The sequence below is a fragment of the Dermacentor andersoni genome, chromosome 1 (assembly GCF_023375885.2).
Source record: "Dermacentor andersoni chromosome 1, qqDerAnde1_hic_scaffold, whole genome shotgun sequence".
NCBI classification, from domain to species: domain Eukaryota; kingdom Metazoa; phylum Arthropoda; class Arachnida; order Ixodida; family Ixodidae; genus Dermacentor; species Dermacentor andersoni.
Genome location: NC_092814.1, coordinates 131,692,724 through 131,715,792, shown reverse-complemented (window position 1 = coordinate 131,715,792; position 23,069 = coordinate 131,692,724). Strand labels below are relative to the sequence as shown.

Below are 23,069 nucleotides of genomic sequence, written 5' to 3'. Positions count from 1 at the left end.
GTTATGCGTTAAAAGAAAACTTGCCTAATTTGTTAGTATATACTTAAATGAGAAAACGTGTAAAATTCCAGAAGCAACGAGAATATATTGCAAAGGTCAGCTCGTTAAGCGCCTTGGTTCCTCTCGTTCTTTCTCTTTCTTTATTTGCCGTTACGTGTCCGTTATATTCTTGCCTACATCTATACACATACAAGATAAAGGCTCAAAAGCCTACAAGAACAAGAATTCTTGGGATGCAAGGGTAAAGCTCCTACACGAAGTTTCAACAGAACTACAGTACTAAAAAGTTGTTTGACATAAGAAAGAAAGCGAGAAAAAGTAGTTATTTTCTCAAATATCTACGTCCCTCTGTTTTGAGGCCCACATTCTCCGACCTTATGTGCTACAACAGAACTTGCCTAATCTGTTAGTATATACTTAAGTAAGAAAACACATAAAATTCCGGAAGCAACAAGAAGTCATTGGAAATATCAGCTCGTTACGCGCCCTGGCTCCTCTCTTTCTTTCGTTTTGTATTTTTTTTTTTGCCGTTATATGTGTTCAAAGAGACGTTGGTACCTGTTGACGGTGCCAGCAACTGTGTCCACTCAACTGACAGATGTGCATCCAACGACACAAAAGTCTCAAACAAAGAACTGGGAAAGTAATATAGTGACAACAGTCTAAAACTCATGTATAGTATATACACACAGCATAAATACGCAAAATCAAATGCCGCTGAGAAGTTCATAAAATACAAATGTTCATGTGGAAGTAAAAATATCTGCTCTAATTTGTACTTCCACATAAACCCTTGTGGCATCCAATAATGTTTTAACAGGTCGCTCCGTGCCTCTGGAAAGCTTGAGCAATAAGGTCAGGAGACTGCCTACCCTGAGTCAATCGAGTCTTTGCCATAAAAGGTGGAAAATTCAGTTCCGGCAACTGCATCCGTAGCACCCGTGGTCATTTTTGTAGGCAAAAAAAGCAAGCAGCTTTTTTTTTTTTACATCACAAACCGGCACCCTTGCCTTTAAAAGACATTAACACAAACAAGTTGACATCTGACAAGGAGACATGACTCAATATAATTTTTGACGTGCGAACAACTGAGCTGAACATGCTTCTCCTACTGGCTCTAATTGCACGTAATGTATTTTTCTTTTGCGAGGAAAAGAATTTGATAAACTCGCCACTTTATACGGCAAGAGACAGCATTCGTACAGCATTTTTTTCGCTACAAGCACACTATAGTTGGAGACAAAAATAAAAGACAGATACGCGTGTTCGAACGATGCAAATGCTTTACCAGGTAGCCTCAACTGCAAGACCATAAATAGCGAGCGTGTGTTAAAAGCAATACAACTTCGTAAAGGAGCTGACATGCCTGAGGAAGAAGAATGTGTCCACAGCTACATAGGCCGCCGGAACCACTAAGCTTGGCGTTCGCTGGGCCATGAGCAAGTTGTTTAGCAGTCGCGCTGCAAGAAAAAGAGCAGAACAAGCTTCAGTTATGCGGCAGAGCGCAGGACGACAGCAAACAACTCGGTGTCCCAAAACAAAAATTATTATAAGCGTTTATTCGTCAAGTTCTTGCTGGAGACACGCAGAAAACACCATAGACAAATAAGTACGCTGGGGAATTTTGTGTCTTTAGACGGCACTTCAACGCGATAACACGCAAAGCGTACAGTGGGAGTGTTGGCATTGGAATGTGTTTGTACTTGGGCCGCCGAGCACCACAAACAAACTTCGCCTCCAACTTGGGAAGCTAGCCAACGGCAACCGCGTCTTTATTTGTTCTTTTTTCATTCCGTCTATATATCGCGCAACTACGAATGAGGCAATAAATTCCAGTTTTCTATAGCTTGCTTCAGCTTCATTAAGTGGACCCAACAACAAGGAAGAGACATTCAAACGACTTTTCCGCGTTGACTACAGCCGCGGTACTACTCTTGGTTCTTTGCGACGCACAAAATGTCGAATTGCTGCACAATAGTGTTTCAGACAGCACGCATTATTAAGATATATATTTTTGCGCTTTGTTCAGGTTAGCGCTGCCTTTGCTCAGTTCATACTCCACTAACGTAACTAGGTCAATCACCCTCAATAGAAGCGAGTAGCCTACAGCCGTTGAAGCTACAAAGGACGGCTGACGGGCGCGTTGTTAAAAATGTTGAACACTGTACACAGGCGCAGAATGCCCAGAAGGCACACCGCACTGTTTGATCTATTAAAGGGGCCCTGAACTACTTTTTATCGAAGTTGAGAAACGCATTTGCAGTTAAATTAGACAATTTCAGAAGTATTTTGCAGCAAAGAGTACTTCAATGAGTTATGTAGCGGAGTTCATTGGCAATCTAAGATCGCGTTAACGCTGCTTCCATTCCTTCTTCAACGAGTTGCACTGCGGGGGCTACGGCAAAGCGAGGCGTGCCCACAATGCTCCGCCTACTCTATGTCACCGTGGCGCGCAGCTTAAATTTGGTTCCGGGTGTTCGCGTAGACGCCACCATATTTCCGATACTGGCGCCTATCACGCGCCAAACGCGGTTGTTCTCAACGGGCCGCAATGCGCTCAGCCAGCGGACTCATCGCAGCATCCCGCGGCGACTTCGGTATCTACGCTACGTAGCGGACCGCAGCTACATGCAACTGCAGTGCGCATGCGCAGCGTTTGCTTTGCGCACGACAGGGCTTGAGTGCCCGCTCGCGCTCGTATGCTCCAGTCTGGCCGTGCTACGCGGTGCGGAGGGGCTTTTTCCTGCTCCAGCTTTACCCGCGGATAGTAGCCATACACACTTGCCCGTTGCGAATTGCTGTCGACAGCTCATTACTAAGCGAAGAATGTCGAGGCGTCTAACAAGGAGCGGCCAGGAGCGAGCGCGCGCTGGCAAGCGTGCGTGTGGTCTGACCTTAGGTTCCGCGTGGTTATAGGCGAGTCGAGTGTTCAAAACTAGTCAATATTAGCGAGACCCGACGGCTACGACGCCAATAAACAGGGTGGCGAAAGTTTAATTCCTGTGCGGGCAGCCGTGGCCGAGCGTGTGCAGACGATAGTCAGCTTCTTCGTGAAGTGCGCAATCATTATTGAAATTCGAAAGCAGGTTTTTGCTTACTTCGGCCTGTTCATTAAACTGCGTCGATCAATGTACACAGTAACAGCAGCAAAAAAGCGCACTGATCCAAACACCCTTCTTTATAGGCGTGAACTATTGGCCAATAGCATCCGCGTATGAGAATCTGCTATATTACGAAATAAAGCGCCCAGAAATTAGTGAGGAGCAGGCTTCTGTTGAAAAGAGGGCGTTTGAGAAAAAAAGGCGACTTCGCGCTCCGCTTGCGAGCTCCACGCACCGCGCACGACTGCAAAACTTGGCTGAGCTGTTCACAGCAGCGCGTGATATCCGCGGGCTGTGTTTTTTTTTTCCACCAAGCCCGAGGGGTGGTTGAGGGCCTCCTTAAATACTATAGCTGTCGGCGCAGATGCCCAGCGCGCCGCGATAGCGATATGCCTACTCGCTGTGATCATTAGACTCAAAGCGAACCCTTGTAGTATGTGCGTCTAATCATACTGTGTTTATGCATAATGCTGTGTTTAACTAACTCGGTTTGATGCGCTAGCTTCTGCACACACAAGAAAGGCTACTCTATAGAGGACAAGAACGAAAAACTGCGCAGTTGTCCTTTTGCACAGTCATCCTTCCTTATGTTGTCTTCCGTGCGGGAACCGCCGCAGAAAACCTCATTTGATGTTACACCAACTAGCCCCAGTTCAAGCCTTATGGCGTTTTAAGATTGCTTTATTGAAAAAGACAATTTAAGTCTCGTACAGCTTTGTCACTTGGATAGGTTTCTCACAGAGTGCATTGTGGCCTAGCACATACCGTAATACATACAAATACAAATACAAACACACACACACACACACACACACACACACACACACACACACACACACACACACACCCACACACACACACACACACACACACACAGACACACACACACACACACACATATGTATATATATATATATATATATATATATATATATATATATATATATATATATATATATATATATATATATATATATATATATATATATGTATAAACGAGAAGAAAGGGGGTTAACCGAGGGGCCCGATTTTTATTAGTCATATCATGAAAAGCCAACAAACACTGACACCATGCAAGGACAACATAGGGGAAATTACTTGGGCCTATTAAATGAAGTAAAGAAACGATACATTAATGGAAATTAAAGTGGATGAAAAAACATCTTGCCGCAGGTGGGAACCGAACCCACAACCCTGCGGCAAGTTGTTTTTTCATCCACTTTAATTTCCATTAATGTAAGTAAGTACCCCATCGAGGTCTGGTTAAAAGCGTAGCAGGCGATGTATGCTGCACAAAAGGGACGATTTCGCCCACTTTTGGAATCACATGGTCTCGCATAGCCTGCGTCCCAATCCACAAATCATTTGCCTACCGATTGTTGGCTAAGACTCAGCAAGCGCACGCACATCTAATGTATATGATATGGCGCAACATCATGAAAGTACATCCGCTACGTTATTGCCAATCATTTTGACAGTTATCGGAGTCTACCGTAAGGGGATCTGATGATCGAAAAATGATGCAAGACTGCAGTTGTTGCGACACTCAAAACCCACGACTCCAACGGCGTAGCAGAACCACTTACACCAAGTTGGAGATATGCTTCCGTAACAGTGGCCGAGCACAATCCACGTTAAACTGAAGAACCTCAATCCGTGGAAGAAACGAAGGGTGTAGGCGTCGGAACTTTTGTCCTTGACCACTTGTAGCAGTACTTTTGTATTCGAGATGAGGGAAAATGCCCTGAGACACCTCAGCAGAATATCTGAAAAGAAGGGGTGAGAACGTCATTTTCTGCCATTCGCGTTGCACTTCACAGCTCTCTAGCAGATGTGGCTCTTTTCTCACCGTATGCTGCTTTGTTCTTGGGTTGTGAGCGCACGCAAACATCGGTGACAGTTCCAATCGCCAACAATGCGACAAGGACTCCTAGAGTTATCCTGAAGAAGAAGAAGAAAAGAAAAAGCAACAAACAGACGGGAATCTAAGTGGGATGCGTCGTACCCAAAAAAAGAACAAAAAAGGGGGAGGGTAAGAATCGAAGGTCAGTGCACACACACACACACACACACAAGAAAAAAAAAAGGTAGCAATCATTTTGGGATAACTCCATTTAGACCCTTCGTGAGGTTTATTTTAAACAACCCATGAATTTTAACAACTAAGCTATACTACGTTACCTGAGACATTTTGAGGAAAGTAGTACTGCAATCGACGCACTAGGGTTTTTCCTTTGCTCTGCAACGTGTGAATGCAATTGCGAGATGTAGTCAATATTTATATAGCCGGAAAGCACACAAAGAAAAGAAGAGAAGAGAAAAAGAAGAAGAGAAAAAGAGAAAGGAGGAAGTGCGTTGCTGTTTGTTGGCTTCACTCTCTGGTTTTTCTTTTCCAACGCAACCAGTTAGTTTGATCGCGCACATTTTAGCCTGAGATGAGAGCAGTTGTCGTATTAACCTAGGAGACCACCCGCGCAGCTCTTTCCTTTCGTATTAATGCTATACTGAACGGTAGGCACGGCCAAGGCGAGGGAAACTGCCGCGGAAGAAAACTGAAGGCTGCTCAGTCAGTCGGTCCGGTGCCACCTTTGTCAATATCCTGAATCACCGTACCGCATCAACAAAAACTGCGCTGAATACAAATGCGGCCTAGCGAACAACGCTCAGTTTTCGTGCGGCGTGTCCACAAGTAGCAGTTTTCACGTTTCTGCGGAAAGCACTCTTTGCATATTTAGTGCGAGCTGTCATAGCTTCCACTGCTATTATATTTTGGATGCGCAAGGCACGCAACGCGTTACAAGTAATTGCTCACTTGTAACTATACGCTGACAGCGAAGCTGTTATTGAGAACAGAAGCGTTCGAAAAAGAAAATATAGACGCGTAAAACGTTAAGGAGACACGTTAAAAGAGCAAACACAAGCACAAAGGAGCACCTGGTGATGAGGCTGATGCGTGGGCAAAGTTACAACCAGGAGAGCTGAATAGGTGCGCTGCGGGAAAATTATGTATTTTTCTGCAGTTGCTTGCACAGGTTTACTTCGACGCGGTACAAGAGCGCCGCGACGTAACTACTGTGTGTGGCGGATAAGGACATTTTGTACGAATAGAGTATCGTACAAATACAGTCGAGAACGTGCTGACGAAGTTTGAAAGTTGTACAATGATTGAATTAGCCAAAAGATAATGTAAAAAATTGTGGCGTTTTCGACGCACCTCAGGGCTTGCCGGGCGTCCGAAATGTTTCCCGTAAACGTATTAATGAGTGCATTGGCCAGATAATTTTGCACCCATTATGTAGCTTCGCTATAGTGATTGGGTTGTGATTCCTGCGAGGTAGCACAAGTCTGCCGTATTTCTTATTTGTCAATTTGTAAGCGAGTGAATGCTTCTATGGAGTGGTAGCGCACACGGTAGTTTAGTTACTCTTTTTGAATAACTGCCGACTAACTACATGATTCCGTTATAATATTCAGCAAAGAAGTTACAAGAATTGAGGCAACTTTGAGACCGCGCAACAGGTGGCTAATAATTCTGCCGGGTTGGAGGAGTGACTCGTACGTGGCAATGTATAGAGCAGCGGTCAACTACAGAGCACAGGTTCGGACTTGCCCGCCAAGCTGCTGTCACTTTTTTACATTTGCAAAGAGAACGCAGGGAACAAAGTGAGAACTCGGTGAACAACAGCAATCCATGTCGCGGCGTGACGAAATGGCAACCGCGGAACATGGGGCTTGCTCGTGAATATCGAGTATTTGCGACGCCGCGAGTGTTAATTTTGTGAGGATAGGGCTGAACATCTTCGGCAACAACTCCCCAAAAGAACATTCCTTGAAGGTCACATGGCACCGACAACAAACAATGTATTGTAAATATTCAATGTATTGCAATGTATTCAAACAATGTATTGCAATGTATTCTTCATTTTCTTGAGTGTACAGACGCGAAATTGTAACAAAGGGGGTAAGCCGTAAATAACCTAATTATTTAAAATTTTGCAATCAATCAATTAATTACATTTGCGAAAGTCTAATTAATCATTTGAATCAATGGTATCTTGAGTGAATTAACTGTAATTATGCTCAGTTACATTGTCTTTGTCTGAAAAGTGCACAAGATTGCTAGTTTACCTCGTTTCACTTATCTGTAGCCTACTTCACAGCGACTTTTCGCCCTTTATATAGTTCTCCTTAACGAGAATTTATTAGGATTTCGTTTGCAGCATTTGCACTTCACTAAAGCACTAATTATTAAATTACACTCTATTCCGCGCAGAGAAGACACTGACAGTATGTCCGCAGTACTTTTTCCAGTTCCTCTAAATACATTATGTTGATGGAAATGCTGGTGGCACCGGCGCCTTCTATTCACATAGTAAGAACGAATGAAAAAGACGGAACAGAACAAAAGGCACGTCACAGGAAGGATAAAAGGGTAATATAAATGCACTTAAGGGAGCTGACAGAAGAAAAAAAGGTCACGCAAGATACACTGAAACACAAATTCAGGTAATATAAGTACGCTGAATACAAGAAAGAAAAGACGACACGAAGACATCGAAAGGCACATGAATTGATGGCCCCGATCGCCAGGCTAAACCTGCCTGTTGCTACAATATACCTGCACCACGAAATGAAGTAAGGCACAGAAAGGAACATAGAATAAAGTCAAATGTAACACATGCAGTCAGCTTACAACAGGTGATACAAACTATACTCAAGATTTGCCAAAAAAATATATACGCTTCCAGAAATCTCTGGAGGGAGACTACAGCGCTAGTCTTTGTATCTGTTGACCTAAAGACCTTGATGAGATGGTTAAGGGACTGCAGACAAATTCATTAGACCACATATCAAAAGTCGTGTTCCAGCGTCGTGTCATGGTCATTCTAATAGCCGATGTTGTGCATCCTCATTCGAGGTGTAACAAGTGTATTTTGGACTACTAGCCCAGCAAAGTTTATGCAGAAAGTGTTTTGGGAACGCGTTTTACCGATCCGCAATCAAGGACCCAGAATATCGTAAGATCTGCTGGCGTTCAATGTGTGTGGATATTAAGCCCAAGGTAAGGGTAAATGTCAAACAATTATGAAGATGTTGAAGTTTGAGGCATACCTATGTGGCAACCGCAAGCCGCAGTTTGTCTCAATATGACGAAATTCGCCTTGCAGCAGAAGTCTCGATGTTACGCTCTACCTATACGCTTGGCGTGCAGTCTCAACAACTGCAACACTTGCAGAGATACTGTATTGGCCAGACACACACTGAAACATTATTAAGTAATTTTGGTTGGTAGCGCGACTTGTGTGAATTTGTTTAGCGTTTTATTAACTGAAACAAAGTTTCGCGAACTGATGTTACCATTAACAAGAGATGATAGCGCTACTTGAGAATCACGCAAGATCAAGTTATTTTCTCCAACCTTGTACTGAATTTATCTAGTCTAGCACCAATAAAATGACCAAAAAGTTTTGCTGCAGCTGACTATACGTTGCGCGAGGTGGCTTAAAGGTGTGTTTTCGGTTGCATTCTAATAACCGCCGAAATTAACGGAGAGCACATCGGAATATATTGCTAGGCGGAAACGCAGCTAAGTATTGCTCGGGGCGATCCTTTTCAAGGACGGAATAATTTGTTATCGCAGCTGATGGAAAGTTTTCCGTCGCAAGGAAAACGAGCGACGCCTATGCCGCTGTTCGCGTCCTTCACGCTTGAAAAGCACACAGACGGCAGGCCTTCTCGGCGAGAGTTAACTAGACGCGCGGATGATCTCATTGGAATACGTTATATCTTGCGCGAAGAACAAACAAACAAACAAGCAAACAAACAAACTATTAAGAAAGCGCGATAGTTGGCAATGTGGCATACTTACAATATCGCTTTTTGCCCATTGGTTAGTGGCACTGGAAGACTTGTCACGCAGTTGCTCAATTTCAGATTAAACGCAGGTGGTATCACTGGAACGTGTGAAAAAAGAATGTAAAGCCGGTCGGCACCAATAAAGCAATATACTTTTCAATGTTACCAAGACTGCTTTAACATTTCGAATATACACGGTGTTTAAGTAGTAGGAATGCCGCCAAAATCTGTTACTGCTTTCACAAAGGCGAAAAACCACGAAATGCGTTCAACAGGGGGTACTCTTTAGAGGTATGGACACTGCCATGTTACAATTCGCTGACTGACGCCACAAGTATAGCCGCCACGCGCAACTCCCTCGTTCAAATGGGGCACGTAAGGCAAGAGAGAGAGAGAGCAAAGAAAGGAAAGGCGGGGAGGTCAACCAGACGAGCGTCGGTTTGCTACCCTACACTGGGGGAATGGGAAAGGGGGAACAGAAAGAGGAAAGCGGGATAGAGGGAACACTGTCTGTGCACGCAGCAAAGCGCCTGGAAATCAGTCAAGTCAAAGGAAGTACTCCGTCGATACGTTAGGCTGCCGTCATTCTGCTGTCTGAAACTAATATTGGTGCTTCATAGCTGGTGATGCACGTTGAAGTCACCAGTTAAGACCAAGCAGCCGGTGGGCGTCAGCAGTACGTTGCAGTGCGTGGCAGTATATCTTTAAGCTAAACTCCAGCCGTTCTGACTTCAGTGCGGATATAAGGATGCGGATGAGCCATGATGCTTACTCAATAGTTGCAAGTACTGAATTGATAGCATCCAGCACTTGCATTGCACTTCGCGCTGACGGAGTGTGCAGGTTATTTAAGAGCATTCGAAAGGTATTCATCAGAGACCGGAGCTTCATAACCACTTGCAGGTCTTCGGGCAATTTGTCAGGAACCCGCGCTGTTCGCTCTGCAGCCATGCGCAGCTGTATCACTTGACGTGGCTCCGGCTGTGGCATCGGCTGCGGCATCGGCTGCGGCATCGGCTGCGGCATCGCCTCCGGCTGTGGCATCGGCTGTGGCATCGGCTATGCCTCTGACTGTGGCATCGGCTGTGGCATCGGCTATGACTTCGGTTGTGACTTCCGCTGCTGTTCTGGCTTTGGCTGTTGCTTTAGTAGTGAGGACCAAGTTGTATTGTTCTCCGCCATTACCTTGTCAGATTTAGATTGAATTGCCCCAGGCCTAGGGGGCAGAGGAGGAAGTCTTGTCGGATGGGGCGTACTCTTCCTAGAGGCATCACCGTTCTTTGAAGTCCAGCGGCGTCGGGAGCGTCGCTTTCTAACGGCCGCAACAACTTCCCGACGAGTAGAATGGTCTCTCGCCATCTGCTTCAAGATCGCCTTTTCCATCTTCATTTTGGGGCAGTCCTTCGAGGAAGCATCATCGGACCCAAGGCAATTGGTGCATTTGAGAACCGTGGCTGCACAAGAGTCTGCAGCGTGGGGCTCGCTGCAGCGCGAGCAAACTCTCGTGTTCGCGCACACGGCACTCACGTGTCCCAGCTTCATACAACTGCGGCATTGCAGTGGCCTTGGGATAAATGGTCGCACAGCGTGCCTAAAGTGGCCCACCTTGACGTGCGATGGGAGAGTCTCGCCCTTGAATATAATTTTCACAGAGCGGGATGTGCCGAGGCGATACACATGTGTTATGGCGACGCCATCAACGGCAGGCTTCAATAGAATCGGCAACTCAGCGCTGGAGATGGAGACGTCCACGTCGTAGATGACACCAGTAGTTGAACCACTGTTCAGGGAGATGTACGAGCGGAGCTTAACGCCACCTAGTTCTACACATGAGTCTGCGCTGAGAAATTTGACTAAAGTAAAGCAATAGAAGTGCTCACAGAAAAAATTCGCTGCGGCAGACTCGCGAAACCATGAACCCATACTGTCACTTGATGGTTCACATCTATGCGCTGACGCTACAATATTGTGGTTAAGGGAATAATTGTGTCGTTGAGGAAGTTATAATTTTTTAGCTTAATTGGAGGAAGGGCAGGCACAAAAATAGGTATTGCTGTGGCTCTGAGAATGGAAACTTGTGCTTAGTTTTACACCCCGACACATTAACCACTTAGGCCAAGAAGCCCACTCTACCTCGTGATGCAAACGGCATATCCTTATACGTTATATGTGCATTAAACACTTATGGCAGCCCTGTTTCATTCTACGTATGTGTGATGGTTACATTGCTGCTTTAGGAAACAATCTGTTCTCGAAACAGGTTAACGGATTGAAGTGTCACAAATAAATGAGGTAAGTTAGTTAAGTGCTACACCATCGACGAACGAGTAAACAGAAGCCCCGTGGTTGAAATATAAAAGAGGAAGCTACAGGACACGAGCGCGTATAGAAAGCACGTAGCGTTCAGAGGAAAAATAATAACGACGAAGAAAGCATACGTTGAAAACCACTTTCTATAAATGATCAGGGTCATCGAAAGCTGTGCCCATTTCCAATAAACGCGGGGTGTTTCACTCACTTGGCTCCGTACGTTTTCGCCCTAGTCACTCGCATTTGCGGCACTTGGATAAACTGAGACAGAGCAAGATTTTAGTGAATAAATCATAGTGATGCCAGGAGATACCACTTCGCTTTTCTGCGGCCACCAAGTAGCTGAGGGATTTCCACCAGCCCTCTTCAGGTGGAGGAACGTACACAGCTGCACCAAGCGAAGCCAGAAAAAGGCTCTGCGAAATCACTCTGTGGTGAAGAGGTGGAAGACTGGAATCCCGGGATGCCCACCAACATCTTTTACAAGCATCGCACTGACGGCATTGCACTGACGGGTCATGAATATAAGGCCACGTCACAGGACCTATGATAATGTAAAATGTCGCTGTCGCCTAAAGGACCAGCAGCAATGTTGTTCCTCCGTTTGTAATTTGCATTTTTCAACTGCCCAATCCATAGCTGACTGCACAGACCGTGTTTTGAAGCGACATCTCGTTCCTCGTACTTCGTACACGACCACTGCACCCCCGCCGGTGTGCTTTGACGTTGCGTATAGCAGTTGCCCTACTTACTTTTGTTGATGAGTTCTTGCAATTCCTCCTCGTTACAGTCGTTCGTGACGCAGATTCCAAGGCGAATTGGTGGCAGACGTAAGTCTGTTATATGCTCCTTGTATCTGTTAAGCTGCAAAGAGATGGTTTGCATGCTTGTTGAAACAGGAGTAAAAAGTATAAGTTGTAAAGTCGAGCGCTAAAGAGAAAAGAAAACGCTGTTCTTCCGCGGTAGTTTTCTTCAAAGGTGAAAGAAAAAGGAAGTTTGGTGTACTACGCCACCCGAAATAGCACTCCTGTGATTCTCGTGTAGATGTTGATTTGACGCAGTCACATCCAGGCTGTTACAGTTCCCTTTGTGCGGCAATGAATGGAACGGATGCCAAACGCCTAAGGGTCTCGAATCCGACAACATTGATGCCTTCAGGTAGCATGTGTGGGTTTACTGACCAGTTGCCTTCATTCAAAAAGATCACGTACTCGCGGCGCCTGCAGCAGAAAGGATGTTCCACATCCTCCGCCAAGGTTTGTGAGTGGTTGCGCTGGCTAACACTCCCAGGGTTAGTTCCAGTCGTAACACATAAATACCCCAGAAAGTGGATGGGAAGACGGCGCCGGCGGTAGCTGAATTGGTAGAGGATAACACGCGTAATGCGAGGACGTGGGATCGTTCCCCACCTGCGGCAAGTTGTTCTTTCATCCACTTTCAATTCCATTAATTTATAATTTATTTATTTCAATTAGTAGGTACAAATAATTTCCCCTGTGTTGTCCTTGGCGTCTTTGTTTGTTGGCTTCTTATGATATGATTAATAAAAATCGGGCCCCTCGTCAAAAGCAGCACTTGTCACTTTCATCAGCGCCTCCCCGCCACAGGGTCCGGCGACAGTTCTTGGCACTTGCTTAGTGGAGGCGTCGCGTGCTCACTGGAGGCGTCAATGGAGGCGTCGCGCGCGTAACAGCTGAATTTTTTTTTATGTTCCTGTCACATGGGAAATTGACTGATCTATCGATAGTTTGCACAGACATCATAGCGGCTGCCTTTTTTGGGTACTAGCACGTCAAGAAGCGGCCTAAACAGGAAACGTGAAAGCACGACAAGCGCGTCTTGCGTCGAACGACGCGGCCATAACAGTGATAAACCGGTGAAAAACACTGGCCGTCAAAAACGAAAACAATGTGCGCGTGAATATATGATGCAGCTACGTCATCGTTGCCGCCATGTTTGGGTTCTAGCGCGGTGAGAGCTGCGTTCCTGCGGTCACATGAAAACTATCTCTGCTCCCAAATACTGACTTCGTAATCCGAGAGCTGAGAAAGAAACTGAGAGCATTCTTCTAAATTTTAATTATACACAGTAATATAACGCCTGGCGTTATATTACTGTGTATAATTAATATTTAGAAAAATGCTCTCAGTTTCCTCTGAAAAAAAAAAAACCTATTTTTTAAAGTTTGTGCTTGCTTGGATGATTCTCTGAAATTTTACTAGTGTATGCAGAACATTTACGATCAATTAGACTGATTTGCTTTTGTGAGGAATACAAACGGCTAAGCTACAAATTATGATATATCACACTATACTTCGCGGCCAATATTTCCTGCATTAAAATAAGAAAACACGAAGCCACTGATAACGAGTACATTTTCTGCGCTAAGGAAAGCATTAAACTGCAGTGATGCATTAAATATAGTTAAAAGTGAGACCCAAGGATCTACGGAAAAAATATTATTGCCATGTGCGGATTAGCCTCTTTCCATGAGGCCCTGTATGTTCACACCTAATGCTCATATATTATGTGAGTATTATCATATAGACACAGTGAGCGCGCGCATGCGCGCAATCAGAGACAGTCAAGCAGTCAGCGATCTTTGCACAGGCCAGTTTTCTTGAAAAGTGCTAAAGCGCACAGGTTGTTTACATGGTACAATTTGGTTTTTGGGCTATACACTGGAACAGCGGCCAGTGAAAACAAACAGAAACGTGCATAAGCTTACTAGATCTTGGTAATTAATAAAGTATATTTCGCGTGTTTAATTACAAATGTGAATACAGGGAATATCTACGCAGACAAACGATGCAAACTCAAGAACTCAAAGGAATCTCCAGAACAATAAGTATCTCTAACTTTAGCGAAAGGCGCAAAAGGTTTTCGGAAAAGAAGTATAATTACTTACCTGCGGGAAGGCCATTCCCATTGCAGCTAACGTCGCTTCCACAAAGGTGCTACCTTTACTGATGCGCATATCCAGATTGCAATACTGCCCTCGTGTAACCTCGTGACCAAAACTGTCGCGCACGACAGTTTCCACGCACTCGTCGAATGCTCCAAGGTCAGCTTTTGTGGCTTGCATTAGTCCAGTAGGGTATTTGCCCATCGCATCGATGACTGAAATAAAGGAGTGACGCAAATCGTGTAACGTATTACTGGGAAGCATGCGTGCACTTCTTACATGAGAAATACCTGAGGATTTCGATGCCTACAGCTCAGATATAGTTAGTCAGACCAAGCCATATGCTATAAAGACACGGGAAGTTTGAGGGTCCATCTGTACCGTTTGAGGTGACTACTGTTCGTCGCTTAGTGTCAGTAACATAAGGTATTAGCATTAATAAAGATAAAACATACACTTAATGATGCACATTTCAAAAATCATTGATGCACATAACAATAGCACTTGTGGTTATCAGGCACATATTTTCAGAGAGGCCAGGGTCCTGATGAACGCAAATGAACAAAGGTAACTTTCACATAAACAAAACTACGAGGCCATTCTTGTACTTGAGAAGAATATTCTATACATTTTACAATAACAGCGCAACAGTTTGTTTGTCTACGTCGGTTAAACGAAACTACAATGAAGACCGCCTTGACCCTACTGATTGGTGAATGTTCAACGTGCCTCGTCGTCTGGCAGATTGGCAACTGTGAGGTGGATGAGTTCTACGTGTTTCCGCCATTCTGGCTTGCATTGGCGACGCACGAGTCATGAAAGTAGTGATTCACAACGTACATTTGAGCGCGAAGCCATTCAGGCGTAATTACTATAACGACGCAAGTTTATCTGGATCCGATGCCGTTTTGTTATCATTGGGACATCGTAGCAGAGCATTACCGTCGAGCGTCCGGATTGTGCGACGAATTGTGACTGGATGACACTGTGAACTTTGTGACGTTGTATCTTACTGCATGTTATAATGACACTATCTGCGACTGCGTGGCTCTTTGATGGTCTGGGTGTCAGGATAGACCCACAAGGATAGTCTAATATTGCTCATTCTTATACTTGCTTTCTATTTCTTTGTTCTCACCCATCTTTTCGTATTTAATTTACATTTCCCCAGTACAGGGCAAAGCCAACCTGAGATATCCTCTGATTAACCTTAACGTCTTTCCTTCACTTTTATTTCACTCTCTCTCTCTTTCTCTCTTTATACAAAATATTCTAATACAGAGTTTTTTGGTGAAGTTGTGTGATCGTACATGTCTGCAGTGAGAGACAGAAGCGAAGGAAAAGCAATGGCATTAACACGACGTATGTCCAGTTTTCTATTCTACACAGGGGATATGGGTTATGAGATGAAGAGAAATAAAGAAAAAAACAGAAAACACTTTGGGTATCACTTGGACCGGAGGTGCAAATCTAAACTCCAGTCGCTCACTGAGGTATGTCGACTTCAGAACTGTTGTTGAATGCACGTATCACTTTCTAGGCATGTGGGGCATGTGGCTGCGGTCCAAGTACTTCTGTCACTGCGAATGACCTTGCAGGTGATCTACCATGGCGCAGAGAAAATGGAACTGGTCGCCATATAGCGGGGAGAGACGCAGAGGGGTTGTTAGATAGACCGCTCACACCCGCACCAGTCGCACGAAAGTGTATCACTCATCCCTAGTAGGAACGCATAGCTTTTTTGTAAACGCCACACCCAGCCACAAGCGACGCATTGATGTCGCATTGCAGCAGGATAGGCTTTGCGGTAGCTGGAATTTCATGGAAGGGTCGATAATTCCTAGGCGGCAATTCTAGAGACGGGGGGAGTTCCTATAGTCAGCTCGAGTAGCGGTATCAGCTAGTGATCTCAGCTCTTTTGCAGAGTCCGTTCTAGACACCGGTATCCCAACTGCCTGGGCATGTGTTGTGGGCGGACATAGCGCTACCGTCAGCGAGGTCATTGCCAACGATGTCGCTATGACCCAACAACCCTTGAAAAACGATGTTATAGCCCTTTTCGAAAGCAGGATGGTGAGCCTCCCGGATCTCGGACACAAACTAGTCGTACCTTCCATGGCGTAGACTTAAAAACTAAATTATAGGGTTTTACGTGCCAAAACCACTTTCTGATTATGAGGCACGCCGTAGCGGAGGACTCCGGAAATTTTGACCACCTGGGGTTCTTTAACGTGCACCTAAATCTAAGTACACGGGTGTTTTCGCATTTCGCCCCCATCGAAATGCGGCCGCCGTGGCCGGGATTCGGTCCCGCGGCCTCGTGCTCAGCAGCCTAACACCATAGCCACTGAGCAACCACGGCCGGTTGGCGTAGACTTGACAGAAGGCGCTGAAGGGCTGGCTTGGAATCGCAAAAGGGACCCCATTTCCTAGGTGGTTCTTCAATGACGTAATTAATCGCGTTAAAGAGAACAAGCTCCGTCGCCATCGAGGTCGTTATGTGGGGCACTATGAACTTGATCGTTACTAATTGCACCAAGATAACAGCCCCTGATCAGCTCGCACACGAAATGGAGCAGTCGGTATAGATGTACAAGCAATCGCTCTGCTCAGTCTATGCGCAATGAGCGTGGGCGTAAAATATAGTGCTTGGCTCCGTGGTAAGGTGCCAACTTAGCTGCCGCTTCAAAGGCATCGCTGATGATTGCGAGGGTGGAGTGTGAATGAGCATACAAGCAGAAGCGACTGAAATTTGAGCAAGTCTGAATGGATTCATTATAAACGGTGCGCAAAGAAAACGAGTACGCACGCAAAGAACGCAGTGGTAGCTGGAACGAGATGACGAGGCTGCAGTTCTTCGCTTGTGTCCTCGTTCCCTTCGCGCGTCATTTATAATCAAGCAAAAGCCTGTCATCTAGATAGGAACAAGTCCAGCGAGAATCCCGAATAATTACCAGAATGCAGTTTCCGGTGCATGATGCAGACTGCAGAAATTGAAAACGTGACGCCGTTCAGCTCTCACATAGTTGTTTTAGACATATATTTGGAGAGGGAGAAAGAGAGAAAGATGGACAAAGGAGAAACATGGAAGTTAATCACGATCGAGCGTGGTTGTCGCTCATGGACGGGGAGAGGCAAGACAGATTTGATGCACTCGCGAGGCTCACAGGAGAGGCGTCACATGCGGCCACTCAACTCGACTGACTTCGGAAAACATGATAGCAGTCGCGGTGGCCCGAGTCCTGAGCTGCAAGAAAGCTAATCCACCCAGCTGACTTTAAGCGATCCGAAGAATAGCCTGTTATCTTCTAATGGAGGGTAGTCGCGCCTAAAGCCTTTTAAGGTGTCCTTGCCACCACCGGTGTTAGAGTAAACGCTGTGTGTCATTTTAAATCAATGATGTCAACAAAGCCAATGGGTGTCAGTTACATTAATGTTGATGTCATTTAAATTTAACGACACCGAATACCACCAAGTAGTCGGCGGATCTGTACAGATCGGCCGGCTGGCGAGAAGCGACGGTGAGTGGCACCAGGCGAGTTCTATAGCCGGAAATTTGTAGCACAAGCAAGCTTGCTAAGGTGCGATGCTGCGTTCGTTCTCGAACACGAAAGTGATACAGAGCCTCCTTCGTGTGCTGTGCAGTGCAGGAAGCTTCATTTGATGCCACAGTGGACTATACTAACCACTGAAGGACGTTATGTCCTTTCTTGATTGCGCGGTGGTGTATTTCTCGCGCTGTCAACCCCACTTGTTTACAGGCCCACGAAAAATATACTCGTAGATTCTTGGGCAGCGCACATACAAACGAAACACGAGAAGGAAGACAGGACAAACGCTGTCTGTCTGTCTGGTTATCCGCTGACAAATATAGCTCACAGAAGACATTCTCGGGATTTATTCGAAGGTTGCTTGGTTGTTCCTCAGTTAAATGGCGCGACTCAAACTGTTGGATCGGCCATAAATCGGGTGGTGCAAGGGTTTTAAATAATAATAATAATTAGGAGTAAAATAAATTAAGGGTAGATTATTAACTGGAGGTTGTGCAATTAAAAGTTATCTGATATACATATTAAGTCTGTAGTAACCAATAAAATTAAATTTGAATACACAAACGAAAAAAAAAAATCACCGACGATTACGATACCCCCTAATGCGAAATTTGAGCGCAGCTGTATACGCTTTTCATTTCGCGATGTATTGTCTGGCGCGGACAATCTGTCTAGTGCGGCATGCTGCAAACGGAGCGAAGTGCGGCGCGACTGCCACGCTAATCGGGAGATCGCGAGTGGCAGCGCGTGGGCGACGCGTGGGCGCGATTCACAGCAGTTGCCGTAGACAGACCTCCTCTAATGCCGCGCTTTGTTTCCATATATGGTATCGGTGGCATCACCGCTGAACAGAGGAGGCGCGCTACTCTCGCGCCATCTCGTAGCTATTATCGCCGCAGAACACGTCTTGCGCAGCACCACGCTTTTGTTGTCGCGCTTTCGCCCTATTCTCCTTCTCCGCTTTCAGCCTCATCGTCCCGCTGCACCCTCCTCCTCCTCTTTCCTCCTGGCGCTCTCTTTGCTATCACCGTATTTCACCTTCCGCTGCGATTTGCATTCGCTCTTTCAGCCTTCGCTGTGCTCGTTCGCTCGGTTACGCCGAGGGACGCCGACACCAACGCTCAACGCAGGAAAGGGTGTCTATGAGCTGCGCTCTAATAAGAAAAGGAAAATTTCAGCATGAAATCTTGTTTGCCTCGTACGGAAAATTGCATAGAGCATCTCGGACGTTCCGATGGCTAAAACCCAGTTCTGTTTTAAGAACCTTTATACAAGCAATGCTTTATTAAACGTTCTTATAAAAATATTTTCCTTTGAATGGTAAAACGGTGGCACGCTAAAACGAAATATTCTAGTGATTCATTCTTATTGCAGAAATGACACAAAGGTGATATGGCCAGATCAGACCTCTGAAGATAAATGTTGAGTGGGGGGACTTGACAACGTATAGTCACGAATGGCAGGATATAGCGCAGTGATTAGCTGCTTCCCATTTTCTTATTAACAAATAAATAGCTCCAGGGAGGGCTGCGAGCTCGGAACACGTCGATGTTGTAACGTGATAAGTTTTGCACTTGCTGTCGATTGACGTTCACGCAATAACAAGAACAAGCGGAGAGCTTGTCAGAGAGTTAACGCTTAGCGTTAATGTGAATTCGGTCATGGCAGGAGGGGGGTATAATATGCTAGGTTTGGGCGGATAAGATAGGTACATACGTAATACATCCCAACGCTGTGTTGGAAATATGTAGATACGGGACTGAAATTGACTCCGCGCCTATGTTATAAAAGACCATTGCTGGGGATCACTGTACATGTGTTTTTACCATATTCCTTCTGCATCACACCTCGATGGAGGTACTAGGTACCGTATTTTCATTAAAGATTAAAGAACGATAATTTAACTGGCGGGAAATAAATTTCGGGCAACGCCAGGTAAGGACTCCAAGAATACTCTCATACAGCCGAATTCACAAAGCTTTTCACAGGTAGGAATCGTACTTTTCCTTGTTATCAGCCGTTCGTCGAAATAGGAGGCTGTACTAAGCAGCCCCAATCTCGAAGCACAGCTATGGGCTGTACCGCGACGCAGCAGAGAGGCTCGGCCTTTCTGTACCGACGTGGGAGCGGCCCGCTACGTGCTGACGCGCTTTCCGAAGGACCGGAATAAAGTTTTACCATACCATACTCGTAGCTTCCAGTGAACGCATTTTGTAGCTCTCATGTGTGTTGCGCATGGTCAGGTTATACATTTTTCTGTTCATTCTGTTCACGCCATTGCGCCTATCATTGTGCCTCCAGTTTCCTTCTTCTAAACATACTTTTTCCTTTTCTATGATATTTTCTTCTCTCTGCACTCGCATTTTCTCCCAGCTAGGGTTTTCTGAGCCTTGAAGCTCTGGGTTTGAGGCAGGTCTTGGTTCCTTCCTTAGAACTTCTAATGGACAACACCTGATTCGTAAAGCACCTGCTGTACCGCGAAACCTACGCGTCTGCAAAAATGGACCCGAAAAGTACACGGGTAGCACGAAACCACAAAAAAAGCAGAAACAAAGATATCTTCGGCATTACGAAGTCGCGGACAGAGATGTTTGCAACATGTAGAAGAGGCAGCAACGTAATTCATATTTTTTACTGTTTTATCTCTCTCTCGCCTGCACACACAGGCGGGTGCGCACGCACGCATGTACAAAGATGGGGCTCAATTCACAACTCTTTTTCCTTCCTAAGAGCTTCTTAGGAACTTCTTAGGAAGTCGCATGAACTGGACCGCAATGATGACGTTATAGCAGCTATGGGAGGCCGACCAGAGCTGCTGCCGGCCATCAAGTTAAAAAAAAAACAAAAAACAAATGTGCAGATCCCAGGCACTGTGGGAATCGATGTAAGCGAAGCTTTCTGTGCTGTTTGCGTTCATTGACGGTATTTGGCGGTGATGTTGACGGCGTACGACCGTCGTGGTGTGATGTTAAATGCTAATTTGCCTGCACCACTTGTGTTTGTCCGCGTAGTACACAGAACACAGAGAGGTGGTTCGTTCGTTCACTCATTCCTTTACTGAAGAGAGCCCAAATGAGCAATGCTTTTTGGCGACTCCTTTTCTCCCTCCCGTGCCATGTTAGGTGAACCGCCACGAGCGCAGAGGGGCAAGGTTAATCATCCGTTTCCTGAATGTGTCGGTACGGTATCCGGTTGTACCAATTCACCTGCCTCCTTCCTCTCTACTCTCTCTCTCTCTCTTTCCAACATTCTCCCTACCTCCTGCCTGCACTGTCGTTGCTGTTGCGCGTGAGCACAGAGGCAAGCGCGGCAGTTCCTGCAAAGCTTGTGCGGGCGGCCACGCCTAATAACGGCGTCCAGAGGGCATTGTGGCCACGCTCTACTGAAACGTCGTTGACGTCGCCTATCTCGTCTCCCGCGTCCCTGCCGTGAGCTCTCAACCACCTCCCGACGGGGCGTGCAAGTCGGTGGAAGCGGCGGCAGCGGCAGTGGAACAGTCGAAGGAAGAGGCAAAGAAAGCTTCGCTTTAAAATAAGTACAAACTTGTTCCGCCAGTACAGAACCTCAACGCTTGGAAAGGGATATATGCTCTCAACCCCGGAGTGTCCCCACCTATTAGGTGCTTTGTAATGCCATATGAGTATGGTGCCACAATGGAAGCAGCCCAGATCACCTTTAACAGGGTTTCTTTGTGCCCACAGGCTTTCAACGAGTTAATGACACAGTAAGGGCTCCTTCCCCATGCTGCTCACGGCTGAAGAAAACCTAGTAGACTGTCCCCATTTTTACAGACGAGCACTTGGTGACATCGGATTTCAAACCCAAGACATCCCGCAGCCGAGGCGATGCTCTACTACGAGGCGCGCAATGACAAACAGTTCGTAATCTGCAGAAGTAACAAAAAATATAATATCGAAGAACGCTTCATAAGCAGAAGGTACCTAGAAAAGCTGCTAAAAGTCATGTGGTCTTAATATCACTGCGGTTACAGTAATAAACACCATAGCGAAATAATTACTGGTCCAGAAGTTCGAAATAATTATCGACGCACCACTCCCCCCCCCCCCCCCTCCGGCCTCCTCCAGTAGCACGTCACAATTAAATCAGCAGGTTAATAGCTTCATTGAGCTCCTTACTTTGAACGCCAAGAAGAGCGGGATACTACAGCGTTTTAGAAATGCTGTAATATTCCTCGAGTGGCTCATGTAAAATGGTCTCTTGTCTTCTTAAGTTGTTTAACGTATTCAAAAGATCTACTTTTCTATCAGCGCAAAAATATTGTAATGCCAAAAGTAACTCACGTCTAAGTGCCCATGGTTCCACCCTTCGAATTGCGCCGACGAGTTTGAGGAGTCCGATGCTGCACGTCGGCGAAACTTCAGCCGTCAACAATTTTCGCGTCACGTCGGGAGGTATTTTGTCCATTATGCTGGCAACGAACGCCTGCACCTTTTTCACGACACCATTGTCTGGTTGCGGTGTAGTAGTTGTGGTTGTGTTTCCTTCATCGTAGCACCAAATCGCCGGCAAGCACACTATCAGCAAGCAAAGGAGCGATACCCGTGGTATCGCTTTTGCGGCGGCCATTCCGGCCCACGATCCACGATATACGAGAGCCGATCTGTTGTGAAGCGGCACCGGCGGCCTTATTGAAGAGACGAGCGAAAACGAAAGTGTTGCGAACCACGAATGGAATTAATCTCGGCTTTCCGCAGCCAGTTTGGGCAGCGCAGGTGCGCAGCCGTCGTCCGCGAAGTCGCTCTCGCCGTGATGCGGCTCGGTCCGGCCGCGCGAAGCGACTCTACGACTTCGCCCTCGCCCAATCTGGCCTCGGGGCAATCTTGGCTGGTCGACGCTGTTCGTCTGTTTGAGCTACGCCGAGCAGCCAAGAGAATGAAGTTCGCTCGGGGCTAACGTCACCCCGTGGCTTTGCCCGGCCAGTGACGCTCGCGCGCTCGTCACGCCGGTGGCGTCGCCGGACAAACGCGCGAGCTGGTTGCGAAGCGCCATTTGCTGAAATAAACTTTGCTGGGAAAGGGAAGGAAAATAGTCGCCTGCATACGCAAACATTGTGGAATGGGAATTGCTCCCGCCGGCCAACCTGCTAAAGGACACGCTTAGTGCCAGAAGAACGAAAAAAGATAAGAGAGGTAGCTGCCAAAGGGAACAGGAACCCGTTTCGATATCGTTTCTGTTCGGAAAACATTACGAAATAAGTGAATCACTAATGATCTGGAGGATGTAAAAGGCTAACAAAAATTATGGCGTATTTTCCAGTCGACTGGGACGCTTGCCAACGCGGTAGTCTCTGGAACTACGATAAACGACCTCTGCTGAGATTTTCTA

General features: G+C 46.1%; 1 protein-coding gene across 1 annotated transcript in view; it reads right to left on the bottom strand.

Annotated features, from left to right (window-relative positions):
• LOC126545880 (nose resistant to fluoxetine protein 6-like) overlaps positions 1 to 22,613 on the bottom strand; it is a 48,738-nt gene extending 26,125 nt beyond the window's left edge. The window contains exons 1-7 of the mRNA XM_050193909.2: positions 22,025 to 22,613; positions 14,176 to 14,387; positions 12,020 to 12,131; positions 8,971 to 9,055; positions 4,951 to 5,042; positions 4,688 to 4,867; positions 1,367 to 1,460 (exon numbers count right to left, since the gene is read on the bottom strand). Coding sequence (XP_050049866.2) covers positions 1,367 to 1,460; positions 4,688 to 4,867; positions 4,951 to 5,042; positions 8,971 to 9,055; positions 12,020 to 12,131; positions 14,176 to 14,387; positions 22,025 to 22,310 — 1,061 coding nt within the window. The 5' untranslated portion in view covers positions 22,311 to 22,613. The remainder of the gene's footprint in view (positions 1 to 1,366; positions 1,461 to 4,687; positions 4,868 to 4,950; positions 5,043 to 8,970; positions 9,056 to 12,019; positions 12,132 to 14,175; positions 14,388 to 22,024) is intronic.
• Positions 22,614 to 23,069: the final 456 nt, after the last annotated feature.